This window comes from Cydia splendana, chromosome Z (genome assembly GCF_910591565.1).
Source record: "Cydia splendana chromosome Z, ilCydSple1.2, whole genome shotgun sequence".
Lineage (NCBI taxonomy): Eukaryota > Metazoa > Arthropoda > Insecta > Lepidoptera > Tortricidae > Cydia > Cydia splendana.
Window position 1 is genome coordinate 34,994,525 of NC_085987.1, and position 18,506 is coordinate 35,013,030.

General features: G+C 38.0%; 1 protein-coding gene across 3 annotated transcripts in view; it reads right to left on the reverse strand.

Annotated features, from left to right (window-relative positions):
* The window catches only part of LOC134803919 (eukaryotic translation initiation factor 4 gamma 3-like), a 44,396-nt gene that overhangs the window by 13,893 nt on the left and 11,997 nt on the right, over positions 1-18,506 (reverse strand). Inside the window, exons 2-10 of one of the 3 annotated variants that reach the window (XM_063776732.1) lie at positions 16,741-16,766; positions 16,485-16,645; positions 16,108-16,220; positions 12,838-12,966; positions 8,529-8,590; positions 6,718-6,900; positions 5,304-5,363; positions 5,132-5,217; positions 4,296-5,058 (exon numbers count right to left, since the gene is read on the reverse strand). In XM_063776732.1, the coding sequence (XP_063632802.1) occupies positions 4,296-5,058; positions 5,132-5,217; positions 5,304-5,363; positions 6,718-6,900; positions 8,529-8,590; positions 12,838-12,966; positions 16,108-16,220; positions 16,485-16,645; positions 16,741-16,766 (1,583 nt within the window). Of the gene's footprint in view, positions 1-4,295; positions 5,059-5,131; positions 5,218-5,303; positions 5,364-6,717; positions 6,901-8,528; positions 8,591-12,837; positions 12,967-14,224; positions 14,293-16,107; positions 16,221-16,484; positions 16,646-16,740; positions 16,767-16,995; positions 17,408-18,506 lie in introns of those variants that run through there. The other 2 variants (XM_063776731.1, XM_063776733.1) reach the window with 2 other exon arrangements.

Consider the following 18,506-nt stretch of genomic DNA (forward strand, 5'->3'; position numbering starts at 1 on the left):
TTCTATAAAATGCTGATTTACGAGAACTATTGTGTAAAACTCAAGAGTAATAAAGTTCTATAATTTTAACGTAGCCATGCTCCAAATGACTGTGAAGTAAAGGCCGCCATATTGGAATATTCCATGCGGACAGTCGACCAAGATCAGCTAGTGTTGTGCGCAAGTACGAACCGGTAATCGATTACTTTTTTTGAGATGGCAACACAGAATATTTTTATAGGGCTCGACAGACCTTCGCGATCTATCGACCCAATACTTGTGACATAGAACGAAGTTAGAATGAGACAACTAGAGTCAGACCAAGACAAGTCTGCAACGATTTCGATAGCAGACGCAGTGCAAGTGTTATTTTATACGTCATAATTTCATAGAAGATTGACGTTTAAAATAACACATGCTCTGTTTTTGCTTATCATGTAAACGATGGGGTTTGCCGCTCGAAGTATTTATAGTGTAAATAACATTATTTGCGGTATTTGACACATTATGACTGACGTATATAGAGATGTAACTAACGCAAATCGATTGTCACAGCAAGCGATTACGATTGGATGGCACGTAGACTGAGGTATCGAATTGTGACGTATAATGATTTTTTATTTGAGATTTAAATAAAGCTAGCATTATATGGTTTTCCCGCAAGCTACCGGTCGGTCGGTGTATTTAATACACCGACCGAGTAGGTCGCACCCATTGTCAAAATTGAAACTAACTGGGGATCTATTTTAAAGTTTATTTATGTTATTTCTGTGTCAAATTTGTTGTCTGTTAAGTGACGATAAATATATCCATATTTACAGTTAATTATCCACCTTTTCCTTATTTTTATTAAAAGAAAAATGAAAAATTCATATCGATTTACTTAGACGACTACCGATTCATAACGGTGGTGTCCGGCCAACCCTAAAATTAAAAAAAAAAAGACGTAGAACGTAAACGTTCGCAGTGCAGTTGTTTTCCTTTGTGATTTCGATGTGCAAAACATTTTACGTAGTATTGCTGTTGTGAGTGACAGACGTCAAATACCGCAAATAATGTTATTTACACTATAGCAGACCGCGCCAGCATAGCTGAGGCATAGCTTGCCCTGTCAATCCTTAAGCCCCCTCCACACTCGTGGGCGAATCGCGACGCGAAGCCGTGAATGTGACTGTGGAGTTACGAAAACGGTACCAAACATGGCCTAGTATAGCCGGTCAAACAAGTTTGTCAGTAGAAAAACGCGCGAAATTCAAATTTTCTATGGGACTATATATAGTTCGTTTTTTTTTTAGCATTAGAATGAACTTGAAAGAAGGTAAGCGATCTTGACATGTCTTTTAATTGAAAAACGCTTTATAAAAATCAATATTTATTACATATGAAAGCACAAGAATATAAATGAACATATTAGATTCATAATTGTTACATATTTGCCGTAAATTATTTTTAAAATGTGTTTTTCTATTAAAAGACACATCAAGATTGTTTACATTATTTCTAATGCTAAAAAAAACTAACTATAGAGTCCGACCAGTGAGTCGTGTCACAAAAAAACGCGGGAATTTCAGTACAAACCGCACCTGGCAATAAAATTACTATGAAATTAAATTACAGCTTGAAAATGACAGCTTATTTGATAGGAAAAAAAGTTGCCTTCCATTTTTTTTTTAAATTGCTTGTGTCACGACTCGCTGCTGGTCAGACTAACACTTCGCGCCTACATTTTTTAAATTTGCCGCTCTTTTCTACTGACGGAAATGGCTTGACAGAGTATAAGCTTCACTGATGTAGAAGTCAAGATAAAATTGAGAGCCCCAAATAAACTTTCGGGAAGATATCCCGAAAACTATTCCAGATATACATATTATATTAACTTGACAAATTAAGCTTGTAGCAAATTTAATCAGCTTTCGGTTTGTCTAAGTAGTCATGTCGCTAAAACGCAAATTTTCCAAGATATAATATGTAAGTGAAAAACCGAAAAATGGGATCCCCCGGCTCAAAGGCTACGGCCGGGGACTTGATATGTTCACCTCCTAACTAGTCCATATAAAGTTACGGAGTCAAAAATTGTGTTCCTAGCATTTCCCTCTATATCTTCTTATTGCTTGACCTACATTGCACGTGGCAACGTGGGCAGCCACGTTAGCATAAAGCGGATTGGGAATATTGAAATGAACCCTAGTTTGATCGAATTGTCGTTTTCATATGCCCCTATATTGTAAATTTCATCGAAATAAATAGAACCAGTTTTGAGAAATAATTTAAATAAAAATGCAAATGTATCTGAGAAAATATGATTACATGTAAAAAGATGCAAGTCTCGCAATGCAATTCTTCTACTACAAAAAAGATTTGAGATGTTATGTGAAACCAAGTCGGTTATTTTAGTCAGTGCCAGGGGGTGTTAAACCGTATCATAAAGATATCTTTAATTTTTAATACGTATAATGACTTGGCCATCGCACGGCTGCATAGTGACACAAGGATCATCGTCAATTACTAATAAAAATAATTAAACGTAACGCTAGCGCGCTAATTGCATGCAGTTTTAGCATTATACATATTTACGATTACGGTACGAGTAAGGTATTATGTGCGATTGCCAAGTCATTAATATGTATTAAAACCGGGCAAGTGCGAGTCGGACTCGCGCACGAAGGGTTCCGTACCATAATAAAAAAAAAACGGAAAATAATGCAAGAAAAAAAACGGTCACCCATCCAAGTACTGACCACGCGCGACGTTGCTTAACTTTGGTCAAAAATCACGTTTGTTGTATGGGAGCCCCATTTAAATCTTTATTTTATTCTGTTTTTAGTATTTGTTGTTATAGCGGCAACAGAAATACATCATCTGTGAAAATTTCAACTGTCTAGCTATCACGGTTCGTGAGATACAGCCTGGTGACAGGCGGACGGACGAACGGACGGACAGACGGACGGACGGACGGACAGCGGAGTCTTAGTAATAGGGTCCCGTTTACCCTTTGGGTACGGAACCCTAAAAATTAAAGATTATTGATACGGTTTAACACCCCCTGGCACTGACTAAAATAACCGACTTGGTTTCACATAACATCTCAAAACTTTTTTATAGTAGAAGAATTGCATTGCGAGACTTGCATCTTTTTACATGTAATGTTTTTGATGGGATCTCATCTCTTTTTGTAGATAGTCCTTCTTTTCGGGTACCACTTCTTGTACGTCAGCTACCACATCAAAGCTCACCCATCCCGCACTATACTCGTACTCCTACCTTTATAATACTCATGGCCAGACTAGACTATACTTATACTCATACAATACTCAATACCCAACACTCATACCTCTATGCCATATTCATATCCTTACCATACTCATAGCCATACCATACCTACTCGTACTATACACATATAATAACTACATATACACAATGAAGATGTGTATCACACTCACTCACATCGTACATCACAGACCTTTACTTTACCTACTATTTGTTGGAACTGCAACTGTAACTTTGTAATACCATATATTTATATGGGACTACAAACTTACATGCAGTTCATAAATCTTTAAAACGTGACTGATATTGCAATATTTTTAGGTTTTCTATGGCTTGATAAGCTGAAAACTACTTATGTTTAAAATTTGAAGCTTGTGGGTATGCTAGAAGTACCTTAGAATTATGATGATCGTACGTGAGTGAGTGAGTGAGTGAGTGTGTCAGTGTCGAAACTAAGGAAATTTGACGTACAATAATTCTTAAACTACAAATTCAAATTGAATGTTTTTGAGAATATATCTAAAGCATGTTAAGCCCTATATGTCACTGAAAATTCAGGGTTCTAGCTTTAGCCAGCACAAAATTACAGGACGTCGAAAATCGCCTGAATCGCTTCGGGATAAGGATGGTACGGCCGTGCGTCTTTGTTTTGCTCGACTTGGCGGTGGCACTGCCGTGCCCCCCGATAGATAATTTGCCGCTACTGTATTACGTATATTGAAATTAAATTATTTCAGAATAAATTCCTGTGATTTCCATATGCAACTATTTAAATACTAGTGGCTGTTAGCTATAGACCACGCGAACCCCATGGCGCCATCATGTTGAAAAAAAATCCTATAACTGCATCGACATAAATATTCTGTTTAATTCTTGAACCTGCTCACTGAATTTCACGAGAATCGGTTGAAAAATGCGACCTGTACATCGACAACATACACAAGAACATCCGGACATACGGGCATTTTTGTCCAAGCTGAAACGGAGACCTTCGCTAACGCTCGGTCATTCAATTATGTCTGCAGTTGACATTATACTTAAACACTTACCTAGATTTGTAGGTCCATTCTGGTGCTTGTTGGCGAGCAAAGTTTCTGCTTCTGCTTGTTGTACGTCTCTGTCCTTGTTTTTATCTCTTTCCTTTTCTTCTGATTTGACACGCTCCCTAGGTTCTCGTATTCTTTGAGGCTGTGGGATTAGCATGGCAGTGGGCGCGACGGCCTGTGCTGGTGCGGAAGCCGCGGGGACCGTCGCAGGCGCGGGGGCGGTCACGGGAGCGGGGGCGGGGAAGCTTGCGGGAGCAGCGGGAGGGAGGGCGCTCGGTATCGCCGACGCGGTGGGCCCTACACTGCTTATATTCTCTGTGGACTTATTTATTTCTTCATCTTGAGGCACAACTGGTTTAGTTTTATGTTTGTGTGGTTGTTTATTTGGTGCTATAATCTTATTGCTGTCTACTACTAAAGGCTGTATATTCTGATCACTAGTCTTTTGCAGCTGCTTAACATTGGGCAGTTTAGGCACTATAACAGGACTGTCTGATATTGCTGATACTATTGGAGTTTCGTTAGGTACAGCAGCAACATCAGGTCCTAATATTTTATTTTCGTTAACAGTTAATATCTCAGACTTTACTAAACTATTCGTTAAAGAGTTTATTGCATTTAGTTGCGGCTGCATAGAGCTTGCGGAAGATATAGGCAAATCTGCACTTTTATAACTTGGCTTCATTGAACTTTCGCATGTGGTTGGCTGATTAGCCACCTCATTGACCATTCTCGAGAATTGTTCAGCAATGCTGTGTGTCGGTTCCTGCAACAAACACTGTGTTAGAGTAACATGTTCATTGTCGCTAACACACACAAAAATACCATTAAATACTTACAGGTTGGGGCGTTTGCCGCTCGCTAGATTCTCCACTTAAATATTGACTATCATTATTTGAATATAAATCAGTCAATATATCTTGCCCTGCAAGTGAAGTTACAAACATGTATAAAATAGCCAATACTTTAAAGAAAATAATATAAGAGTCAGTAAAATGTTTGTTTACTCACTAGTAACGGGATCAATGATTGCGAGCCTATGACTACGTTTCGTTTGCGTCGGACGTATACCTGCAAAATTACCATTATCTTAAATTAGTTCTAAAATGTTTAGGTACTGGAGCTGTATAATAATTTCATAGATCAACTGATTAAACTCTAAATTTACGATGTACGTTGGCTTTTGTGTACGAGTATTGTATACACAAAAGTACTACAAAGCAAATAAAATATTAAGATTACGAATGTGACCTGTTTCCATTTATATTAATTCAATTTTGTCGTCCAATTGGTTTCAGTTCCTATACATATTACTCTTATTAGCTGAACTCATGGTCACATGTTACTATATTGTTTCGTCCTGTCCCTGTCGCAACTGAGTAGAGTTGTTTTTAAGGCCCCACAGGTTCGTGTTCTTTTCTCACTCTCTCTGAACGTAACCGTGAGCGAGATGGATGTGCGTGCTCGGAACCAACCGCAGATATCATGCTTATGAATTTTAAATGGTTGTAAGTTTTAACAAAAAAAGTTCGATTGAGTTCCCTCAAAAATTAAATTGCGATTTTTAAAAGCAATTTTCATATTTTTTGGTTTTTGGTCATAAATCATACAAAGAACCCCGTACCAAAAGTATGGAAAATGTGGTTTCAGTTAAATATTCTGAGATTTTGATATAATATAGATTTTAACGTCCTGAACAAAAGTCTCTATGGGGGCTACCACTGTTGCCGAGTCCCTTTCAGAGTTACGACTGATTTTGTATCAGATAACAAATCATTAATTAGATGCAATTACCAACTATTTATTTAAACAATTGACATTAGATTGAACCTATATTGCGATATTTGCGATAAGCTGGCCATTTGACGAAAGATAAAATGACTGCAATGTCAACTTCAAACTCCGTCTGCAGATTGTACCTCTCGGCCAGGAGTCGGGCGTCAAGGTCCCACGGTATGGTGCCGGCGAGGGCGCAAGCGGCTGCATGCCCTATGGTCTTGTATCCTCTTATAATGCGCTGCGCAATCACTCTCTGAGGCCTTCGGAGAAGGGCCCTCGTTTTGTTGTTTTCCATACTTTTGGTACGGGGTTCTTTATAAAGTGCGTTTAAGACCTATGTTCGTGATTTTTTCAATCGAGCGAAAGTCAAAAAATAAGGATTCGAATCGATGAAGTCACTAAAGAAAATCCTCAAGATTGCTAACTAAAATTTGGCAACCGTATTGGGATCTAAAAAAGCGGTATGATTTATCAAAAATTCCGTTCTCTTAGTTGCAACTAAATTAAGGTGCAGCAAGTTCAGGTTCCAGGTAATGTTGTCCGCTTGAACAATAAACCATGATACATTTTTATAAATTCTATATACTCGTATTTATGTACCTACATATGTGCATTGCGGTCTGCTGGATGAATTAGTTAAACTCACCAGATATGGTTTGGTGCATGTGAGCGGGTGTCTGGGAATGCGAGAGCGAGACCGCGGGCGCGGTGGGCGTCGGCGGCGTGCCCTGCGGCCCCATCAGCGTCGTGGGGTTGTTCCGGCCGCCGGGCGCGTTCGACTGCAAGTTCGGCGCCGGCAGTTGTTGGCTGTTTGGTGGGTAGTAAGAATCTGAAACAGGAGGACAGTTAATAGCAGATTGTTAAGACAAAACAGGAGCTGAGTTTTAAATATTTTAGGTAAATATACCCGTCTCGCTAACGGAAGCGGCACCTAAAAGTAGTGCGATAAGGACAAGGCGAAAAATCCTGCGTAAAAATCTCAAAAATCGAGGTTTCGTACTCCTCTGTTTCCTCCTCCAAAACTTAACCAATCGTAACCAAATTTGGAAATCTAAATGATTATGAAATTATCTGTGTCGGACCGTTTTTTTTTTTTTTGCTAATTGATGTCAGTTTTTAATGCCACGCCTCTCATTGCGGCATAGTCAATTAGGCCATTTTGGCCATTTTTGAAGGGCTCTAGCGCCTTAAAAAACAAAAATATCAAAAAAAGCAAAACGGTCCGACACAGATATTGACAATATTAATCTGTGTTGAAAAAATCATTGTTCTAGCTTCAAAAACCACGGAGGAAAACGAGGAGTACGTTTGTATGGAGAAATGACCACTCCCGTTGGCTCTTAACCAATAGTTGAAGGATCTTTTTGCTAGGTAATTCTGCTTATGGTAAAATAACACACCCTAGGAATAAAATTTTCACCCACAATACACATAGACATGAAAATGAATTTTCACCACACCAGCTCGGAAAGGCTTACTTTGCACTTCAAAAACGGATAGCAAAGTTGCACTTTGCTATCAGTAATTCACATGTGAGGCAAAGTAATCAAATGCAAATTTTGAATTGTTTTCTTATGTTTGCTGGTAGAATTGACTTTTAAATGATGATTTTGGATGATAAGTATTTAATAACATTCATTTGAATTTGATTTCGTTTGATATTTTACATTTAATATTTGCTTTGGGTTGGTGTGGTGAAAAATTCTGTGTTTCACTCGGGGGCAAATACTGTTTAACACTCGTACTTTGAAACCCTCGCAACGCTCAAGATTCCATTTTTCGAACCACTCGCTAAGCTCGTGGTTCAATTTTGGAATCTTTCGCTTGCTCGGGTATTCAATATTAGCACGAGCGGTTAAACAACAACTTTGCCCCCTTGTAAAACAAATAACTATTTCCGAATAAGGGAGATTAAAAAGATTAATATAAATATATCACTTGATTATATTCATAGCTATTAGCTGTATGTTATATGTAAGAAAGCTGCAAGATGCTAAAGTAATCCTTTTTTTAAGATCTAGGCTAAGAGGGTGAGGGTACCAAAAGTGTTTGCACTCGGTCTTACCCTTCACGATAAAGTTGTGCACCAATTTAAACACCTCGCCAGCTTAGCGACTTCTGGAGCTGCCTCGAGTGTTCTATTTAGGGCCAGTTGCACCAACCACATTTAGCGAACTGATCAACGTCAATCAGCAGTGGTATGAAAATTCCCATACAATGACAGACGTTTTGGTGCAACCAGCCCTTATTATGAGAACGTTACACTATTTTTGCGTCTGTTCCACAAAAAACTTTCCTGCGTGGTAATATATTAGTCAGAAATGTAAAAGGTGACTGAACTTATCGATAGCTGAAAAAGTCGATAAAATTCAACGTTCCAACTCTATTGACGTTTGATTTTTGCCATGAGCAATTCCGCCCTCTGGTCATAACTATAGTTAAATGTAATACACTTACAAGGCGGCGTGTGGTTCGCGGGATTCGTGTAACTTATGTAAGGTGTGACGTACTGGTAGAACCTGTGGATAACATTCAACATTAAAAACTTATATGTCACGTCATTAAATATGGCGTTGCTAAATACTTTACTAAATTAAGACAAATAACTAATGGACGGGACAAATGGCAACTATATGCCATAAAAACTACTTGTTGAAATATTTCCTGCCTACGGTTTTATTATTAAAAATATAGCAATGTGCCAGACGGACGGACGGTCAGAGTTCCTTTCGCACCTTTTTGGTACGGAACCCTAAAAAGGATTGTATCTAAAATAATTATTTAAGAAATAATATTTGATGATCACAGCGACGTTCGTAACTATATTTTCGAGTTAATAATACGGTCATAATAAAATAAATAGAGAATGTTTATGGATGGATCAACAATTTCTTGATGTTATTCTCCCCTTAGTTACCGCCAAGTTATTACTAGAGGGTAGAGGTTAACAACTGAGATTTTCTTTCACAATTTTTTGCAGTTTGTTACCACTGGGGACAACTGAGAATTTTTCGTCAGTATTTAGTTACCACAAAACTCTTGTTACACAGCTAAGGTTTGACAGCTAAGAGTGCATCTCTAATTCCTGATCTATTTGATCAGAAAGCATGATCACCATGTCAGTAACTATGTCATCAGAAAGCATTATTTTTATTGTAATTTCATTATTAGCAATGTATAAAAAAATTGTATGCTGTTTATCAATAGCTGAAGAAGGTGAAACGATTGTATGTAATGTACATTTAACCTAAGATACTTATTGTACCCTTTTTCTGCAAATAAATCATTTCTATTTCTATTTCATGATTACCATGTCAGTAATATGACATCTGTGGCGGTAGAATTACCAATATGACATGTCGGATGTCGGTCTTCGCCGTGATCATCTGTATAAATCGCAAACTATAAATTCAAGTAATTATGAGGTGAATCAGTTACTACATTTAAGACTTCAGACTATAAGCGAGACTCGAGCGGCTATTTTTAACCGACTTCCAAATCTCAAAAGGAGGAGGTTATCAATTCGGTTGTATGTATTTTTTTAATTGCTGGGATTAAAATAGTTGACCAATTGACCATCCGCATACAGGTCTGATTTAGACCCGTGCGACTTTTCTTTATTCCCTATTATTAAAGATAAGCTGAAAGGGTTTACATTTACAGTGATGAGGAATTTTTAATAGCATGGGATCATGAGTGTGCTGTACTTTCAGAAAACAAATGGATTGATAGATAGTGAAATTACTTTGAGTTAAAAATTAAAGTTGAATTGCAAAACTTATCTAGTAGCCTTTGTATTTACACACCACTGTATACATTATACATTCTCTTTGCCAGACTGCCGAAAGAGCATTATATTGTTAGACTATATGAATGTATGAATGAGGGATAGTGTCAAAAATGTATGCAGTGTAGCTACTACGTATATGTCTAATTCTTCGGTGCTATACAGTCGATTGACGGGTTTCAACGAATGAGATGTCATTACACATAGGCCGAGTTAAATTATAAAGAAATCAAAAAGGCAGACTTCATTACAATGAAATTGCTAGCGAAGCTTTACCATAGTCAGGTTTTTAAATATTTTAGATTCAACTTCTTAAATACAAAGTATGTACTACATTTGCTTCATATATAGTATATAAAATAAGTACCTCCTGGGACACGCAGCCGCAAGAACAAACAAACACTTCTTTCAATACTACACTTGAATTAGAATAAAAATAACTTTATTATAATGATACAAATTGATTGTGTATGAAAATCAGGCTCACTAAGATAGTGGAACGAGTTACACATAGATATTACTAAGAATATAATAAATTTATTAAAAATAACGCTTATAACTTTAATTAGTAAATCGAAATGAATGTATAGATGAGGGGTGGTGTCAAAAATCATATAAAAATAAACAAGGATCCTAATCCAAAATAGCGGTCCGTTATTTTATTAAGCTGTAAAGGTCAACTTTGGTATTGTTTTCGGAATATCTCAGTAAGTAACAAAAATAAAGATAAGTATTCCTTCAAAAATTATTAAAAAAAAAAACACAAAAAACATAAAATCTAATTAATCATTATTAATTGCGATATCCTTTTGACGGTGTTTTAATCCTTAAAATTATGGTAACATACATTTATATTTAATATACTTCATATTAATAAAAATATGGGTGCATACAACTCACAGACCAACCCCTATAGACCGAGCTTATAGGACGACTCGCGGTCACCGCCCGTATGGTGTATAGGTCAAATATAAGATTGTTCGCGCGCCGCTCCGATCAGTTGCGCCCAAGATTACGACCTGTTAGCAGTGTGCACGAGTCTAAGAAAATAAATCGTAAACTATTGAATTCATTGGGAAATCATGGGATATTGCAGCGTAAAATGGTGTGGCAAGTCATCTAAGACTTCTACTTACAAAACAGATGGAATAACATCCCACAGGAAAGCGAAATTCATTATTTCATTGAATAATGTTTCTTGTCCGCGGGGTTCATTTTATACTGGTCAGTAAGCAGAGGCGAAGTATGTCCGTCCCTTTTCGTCAACTTGAAAATGCAATGCGCTATCCCTTTCCCTTTCGACTAGTGATGTGACGATGATGGTTTTTCAGTTGCGAAAACTTCGTGCTTCGTCATACCGTATTGTACCATTTTAGACATAATATATAGGTAACATGTTGTGTAAGTTTTTTTAGAATCCTCTAGGCCAGCGGAGCAGTTAGGTCTCATGTCACGAGATGGACCTGATGATGAACTTCATAGAAGTGCGAGGGAACTCGGTGTTGGTTTGTGATAGACATATGTTGTATGGGTTTTTTAGAATCCTCTAGGTGAGCAGTTAGGTCGCATGTCACGAGCTGGACCTGATGATGAACTTCAAAGAAGTGCGAGGGAACTCGGTGTTGGTTTGTGATAGACATATGTTGTATGGGTTTTTTAGAATCCTCTAGGTGAGCAGTTAGGTCTCATGTCACGAGATGGACCTGATGATGAACTTCAAAGAAGTGCGAGGGAACTCGGTGTTGGTTTGTGATAGACATATGTTGTATGCGTTTTTTAGAATCCTCTAGGTAAGCAGTTAGGTCTCATGTCACGAGATGGACCTGATGATGAACTTCAAAGAAGTGCTAAGGAACTCGGTGTTGGTTTGTGATAGACATATGTTGTATGGGTTTTTTAGAATCCTCTAGGTGAGCAGTTAGGTCTCATGTCACGAGATGGACCTGATGATGAACTTCAAAGAAGTGCGAGGGAACTCGGTGTTGGTTTGTGATAGACATATGTTGTATGGGTTTTTTAGAATCCTCTAGGTGAGCAGTTAGGTCTCATGTCACGAGATGGACCTGATGATGAACTTCAAAGAAGTTCGAGGGAACTCGGTGTTGGTTTGGGATAGACATATGTTGTATGGGTTTTTTAGAATCCTCTAGGTGAGCAGTTAGGTCTCATGTCACGAGATGGACCTGATGATGAACTTCAAAGAAGTGCGAGAGAACTCGGAGTTGATTTGTAATAGGCATATGTTATTGGTCCATTTGAATATGTTTTCAATACAACCTTCTATGACCTTAATAAAACGGACAAAAGAAAATAATTGTATGAGATTTTGGCGACACTTTTTTCTCGTATCGAAAGATATTGCGATTCTGAGTGGAAATAATATAAAAATTCTAAACTTTAAAATTCAAGTTCTGGGTACTTTAAACAGAAATGCCCTAATATGTTAAGTAAAAATTTCAGGTACATTGTTAAATTACTTAATGAAATATTAAATTAATCAATAAGTATAATTATTAAGTAAGTTTACTCTAAGTATACTAAATTGGTAACAATTTTACCACAATAAATTTCGATGTCACTGGTAGCAGTACCCACTACCTGTAATGAACATGTCCCATCCCTACATTTACACGTGTCAGCGCGCCATGTTTAAAACGACCAATCGCAACGCCGTGGGCACCCCTCCCGCACCTCACAGTTTGGTGATTTGCGTCGGGAACAAAATGGCCAATATTAGGTTTCTAGAGGCGGTGTTCTGTGATACAACTTCATCAAAAATATGTCCCATAGTTCTTAATTCGCTGACATAAGAGCTATGGGACATATTTTTGAGTATGATGAGTGCACCCATATTATTACACTTACTGTACATTCAGTTCTAATTGCAAAAACGATTATCTAACATTTTTTGATGTTGCGTTTGATATAGGTAATATCATATAATGTTATAAACGTTAAAGAATCTCCGCATATAGTTACCCTTGCGAGCGCGGCTGCTGGTAGGACTGCGGCGGCAGGCTCATGTGCGGGAACACCAGTGTGGGGTGGTACATGACCGGGCCCGACGCGGCCGCCGCTGCGGGGCTCGGGAGGAACGGTTGCTGCTGCCTATACCAACACACACACTATGTACTCATTCAAAAAACAAGACAAATAAGAGCTGTCAAGCTACGCCGAGAGGACCTACGTTCAAAATGCGTATGAAACGCTTCTTTTTCGTCACGTACTTTCAGCTAAAAACCAAAACCGAAGACGACTTAAGTCTTACATATTGTGTTTAATTCGTCACTGATAATGATAATAAACTCTCTCGGAGTAGCACAGCAGGATGGGATCGGCGAGGAATAGATCTATAGAGTTTGTAGTAAACATTATTTGCAAGCAATTTTATAGCAGCTACATTAAAGGAATCTGTATACCTAGCTGATTTCAGATAAAATTAATACCGTCAACTGGGGTGAATAGGGATAGAAACCTGAAAATTTCTTAAAAACTACCTACACAAAATGAATCATGCGACTGAAAATAATAGTAGATTTTGCATGATACAATTTGTGCGGAAATGTTTTAATTATCATGTAAATGTAATTCCCGGTTTTTATCCCTATTCACCCCACCATCCCTTTTCACCCCGGTTGAGGGTAATTTGATATTTTTAGTAAAAAATTCTGCTTCGCAACTATGCAAATAATGATTGCCATATGGACACTAACATAATACAAGTAGAATTTGCGTTCAACACTACGGTCAAACAGATCTGAAATATATAACGATGAATGGACATAAAAGTACCTACGGCTTACCGTGCCTACAATCATAGCAAGGACCAAAGACTTTAATTATGAATTCAAGCTTAGTATGCGTAATAATAGTAAAAATTAGGGCGAATAGTCAAGTCTTACGATATCGATGCAACCGACCGAAATAGGTTAAGCGAAATACTTGCCATAATATTATGGTCGCGTATAGACATTTTTGTCAAATTTGGTCACTTCGGTATCTTAGAACAGTCTTTCGCTTTTCCACCTTACTTATTTGTAGCAAGGCGATGTAAACATGTGTTTGGCGTCGACGCACAATTGCGCATTTAACATGTGGTAGTAACATCATACGGAATTTAGATTTAAAGTTTTGTTTGTAATCAAATTTTATTTAGGAATTCATCTTCACTTCCCATCCAACGTTGAAAAAAGAAACGACGAATCAAAAAGAAGAATCGAGAATATGTCAAATAAGAAGATTTAGATAGAATTCCTGTGTCCGTAAATAAGATTTATAAAAGTATGTAAAATGACGTGATTTACTGCAAACGCATTTTTTCAGATGTCACTTATTTGGCCACAACAACTTCAAAATCAGAACTTACATGAGAATCCTCCGTTTATGTTTGTTTGAAACGGTTTCTTGTGATTTCGACATTATAAATGTTAATTGTTTACTTCAGAAATTCTAGACTCACAAAAATCTTCTTTTCAATGACGCCAGACTCAAGAAAAACAACTGTCATATGCCCATATAAGATACTTTTCATTAAGCTACCCTCTGGTTCTACAAATAATAAATTGTAAGCTGGTAACCCGGTCATAACAACTGAAGCCCCACATCAACTATAGTTTAGATATGCAGTATCGAGCACTACCTACAAGTTTATAAATAATATCGTTGGTTGGTTTGACAAATCCATCCAATTACGCTTACACGCTTTGCATTGTTTGAGCGCGCTGATAAGGTAATGTAAGAATTGCGGCACGAATGCTACTTTTTAAGTATCTCGATGCGATACGTGGCATTTTGCTAAACTAGACGAAATTTACATTTACACATTGTTTTATTCATTACTATATCTACTAATTTATATATATATTACTAGCGACCTGCCACGGTTAACAAATTCACACACCTAAACCTTCCTCGAGAATCACTCTATTAATTAAGGTGAAAACCGCATGAAAATTCGTCCAGTAGTTTTTGAGTGTATCGCGACCATACAAACAAACACACAAACGCACAGACGCGGCGGGGGACTTTTTTTATAAGGTGTAGTGATAAGATTTTGATAAAGTATCTCAATTCGTTTATCCGTATTTCATTTTATAAAAACTCAAGAAAAAAATCACTTTATGAGCTTTTACAGCTCGGTATAGGCACTTTAATCACTGGGATTTTTATATAACTATATGTGATGTAAAAAAAGTTTTCTAACCATGCATTATCAATATTATTATAATATTATAAATGCGAAAGTGTGTCTGTTACCTCTTCACGCCTAAACCGCTAAACTGATGTAGATGAAATTTTGTATGGAGATTGTTTGAGGGTACAGGGTAGTTATATGAATCAATCATCATCATTCCGTGCAGACCAAATCGCGAGCAGAAGCTAGTTAATTAATGAAATAATTTCTCCCAAAAAAACCTGAGTACATATATGTTTTGACTTTTTTGTGCACGACTATGTTGCCCGCCTACGCCTAGCGGATATAGGCCACATTAAGTTGTGACGAAGTTCACTTAAGAGGGGCCGTAAGCCAGGAAAAAAGAAATAGGACTTGGTGATCGCACGGGTTTTAAGTTTTTACGTAGGTATTATTTATCTCAATAGCTCTAAAAGTATAAATACTTCTGTTTAAAATGTTGCTAGTCAAATCCCTCTGCTACTTATATACAATTGGATATAAAAGAAAATAACTTTGTTTTAAGGTTTTGGCTTGAGTCTGCCCTTGAAAAATTTAGTCCAGTTTTCGTTTTTTTATGTTACTTCCAGTTTTTTTATGCCATTTGCCTTTGGTTAAAACATGTTAAAATGGAATATAAAAAAAATACAATATAGCGTTAGCCCCCTCTTAAGTTAATTCTATGTGAGTTGTGGTCCACGAAAATTCCCAATCACGTTGTGGCGTATGCTGGCAGCCTTTAGGTCCCCTTTTTAGTTAAGGTATTGGCAAAATTCGGGTCAAATAAAGGGCATTATTAGATGTTTTGTCGTTTATTATTACCTTAAGCCCTGGCTTACACCAAATGTCTTTAAATCGTACCTACCCGTACATGATGGGCTGAGTCTTCTAATTGCAATTTGATCTTCTAAGAATTAGTCCTTACAATTTTGTTTTTTAAATATTAGATTAAGTTTTTTGTCGCGATTGAAACTGGTGACGACTGGCGACTAATAGGCATGTTACTGACGTTGCGGAGCTAAAGATTGTTACAGACTCAATATAGTTCTCGAAAATGTATGTAGATTAAATAATACCTAGGATGTGCATTCGGCCTGGTGCCGTGCTGGCCCGGCCGGAACTGGTAGTTGTGGTACTGCGGCCGCGTCTGCGGCGTCTGGCTCTGTGGTGCCACGAAGTTGTGCCCAGCCTGAAAACATACATGCACCCTCATTAGTGGTCTTCAGAAACGGAATTTGTAAGGCCGCATAATTTAGTCTTAACAAATGTCTTTAGTCTTTCATGTAGCATTGTAATGTTTACATATTACAACGCCACAACACACAACTAAAGGCTTCGTCACACATCTTCAGAGATGTTGTTACTTAATAGATTCAAGAAAAAAATCATTTGAATTTTTGTGGTCCTGATGAAAACGGCGTAACAAGGTAACGACTAATGAGAATGTCAGTACCATAGAGTTCTTCGTCATGTCCTGTGGTGGTGCCGGCGGCGCCGCCTGCGGGGGCGCCGGCTGTGCGCGGAGGCCTGCCTGCGGCGTTGGCTGCGCGCCCCCGCCCGAGCTCGCCATGAAGGCCGCCCCGCTGCCGCCCGAGGGATGGTAGCATTCCGTTCCTGCACAACATCAAATCTCAATTACATTATGTTCTTCTTCACGATTAAATGAAAAAATAACAGAACTACAATACAAAGAAAAAATATCAACTCACTGTGTGGTGTAGGCGCCCGAGGATAACTGAATATATTAGCTAAGGAAAATCTCAGAGACATCAATAAATAATACGTATGACCAACCAAAACATTGTTAGCCCAATGGACCACATGTTATAATAACAGCTGTTAAACATTTCGTATACGTACACGACTCAATTCACTCAATATACAAAACACAATGGTTCACAGTAAACAAACCTAAATAAAACATAAGCCAAAACGGGTTTGACCAATCACGTGTATGCACTTACTAGGTTGAGTTAGCAATCTGTAATGGTGCGATGGCAGCATACAGTTGGAGTTGGAGTACCGAGAAGGCTGGTCATGCTTGAGAGAGGTCGAGTTGGGCTGCTGCGGTATGAACTGCAGCGAGACATTGTTCAGTGGCAAATTGATTTGATTCGCGTTCATGTGCTGCGTGACGGCCGCCTGCGGCATGTTCAGCGATGTTTGTATACTTTGTGCCACATCAATCGCACCTTGCTGTGACTGCCCTCCATGATTGGCACATGCATGCGGCAGAGAATTCAGAGAACTGTTGGTTCCTCTTAGTGCCACCATTTTAATTTCATGATACAAATCTTTTAAAAATTGAACGAGCCAAATGTTGAACCATTCCCAAAACAATGGCGATACGATCATCGGCATAAGGCCTTAATTCCTAATGTTTCATGTCATTATAAATTACATAAAATATAGTAACTTTTTATTTGAGTTGTCGTATGTGATGGACGCTTATATTAATAATCCTTATCAAATACAATCTGGTTTATGAACTCTAAATTCAGCACCGATAATCTACTATTCTACTTCAAGAGGTTCGGTCATGAAATCTTACGTGGTTACGCATGTTGGTAAAGTGTGAACACACCGCATTCGAGATTTAAATACTAGTTTATTGCAGCATACAGAAAATCGATAAGGAAACGCGCGTTACATGGTTCTACGCTAGCACTTAATTTAATACCGCCGCGACACTTTCACTCTATCGCGAACAATCGACACTGCTCTAATCAACTTCTAATTCAATATTATAAAAAAAAAACTACAATTCATGAACAACACCAATTATTTGCGAAGAAAACAACTGTGAGATATCACACCGTTGAACATTTCATTTTGCAAAGCACGGAAAGGGGATGTTATGCCAGAAAGGGACAAAGACATCTTTTAGTTCACCTCCACAAATTTGGGGCGTCACCCAGCGACGTATCCCGAGTCAACCCCACACCAAGCGACTGTTAAGCCTGTTGAGGGAGAAGCGTGCTGAAATATACACCGCTCGTTTCATTCCTAGGATTGATGTCGAAGATCGTACTAGCGCGTTAGTCTATATAAAACACCCGCGAGCATCGTGTCATGCCCGTTTAAACAGAATAAGACAGGCGATGGGTGGCCAATGAAAATGACAAGGGGAGTTCGACTTTTTTGTTTCAGAGTATGCAGGGGTTGCTAGCCGTCGGCTGGTGTTTACATGGGAAAATGCGAGCGTGTAACGACATTGAAACAAATCTGAGAGGAAAACGCGATTATAAATTGCCGAGAGTACCGTGTCACTTATTTAAAATAAATAATATTAGTGCTGTTCCACAAAGTAATGGCCCCCTATACAGGGTGACCTTAGCCATTGGACAAACCCTGAAACGTAGGGTTACTTCCTAAGTAGGGTCACTTCTCAGAAATGCTCTAACGGTAATATTTTTTTAATTAGAACAAAAGATGAAAAAATAAATTATCAAACAAAAGTTATTTCCAATAATCG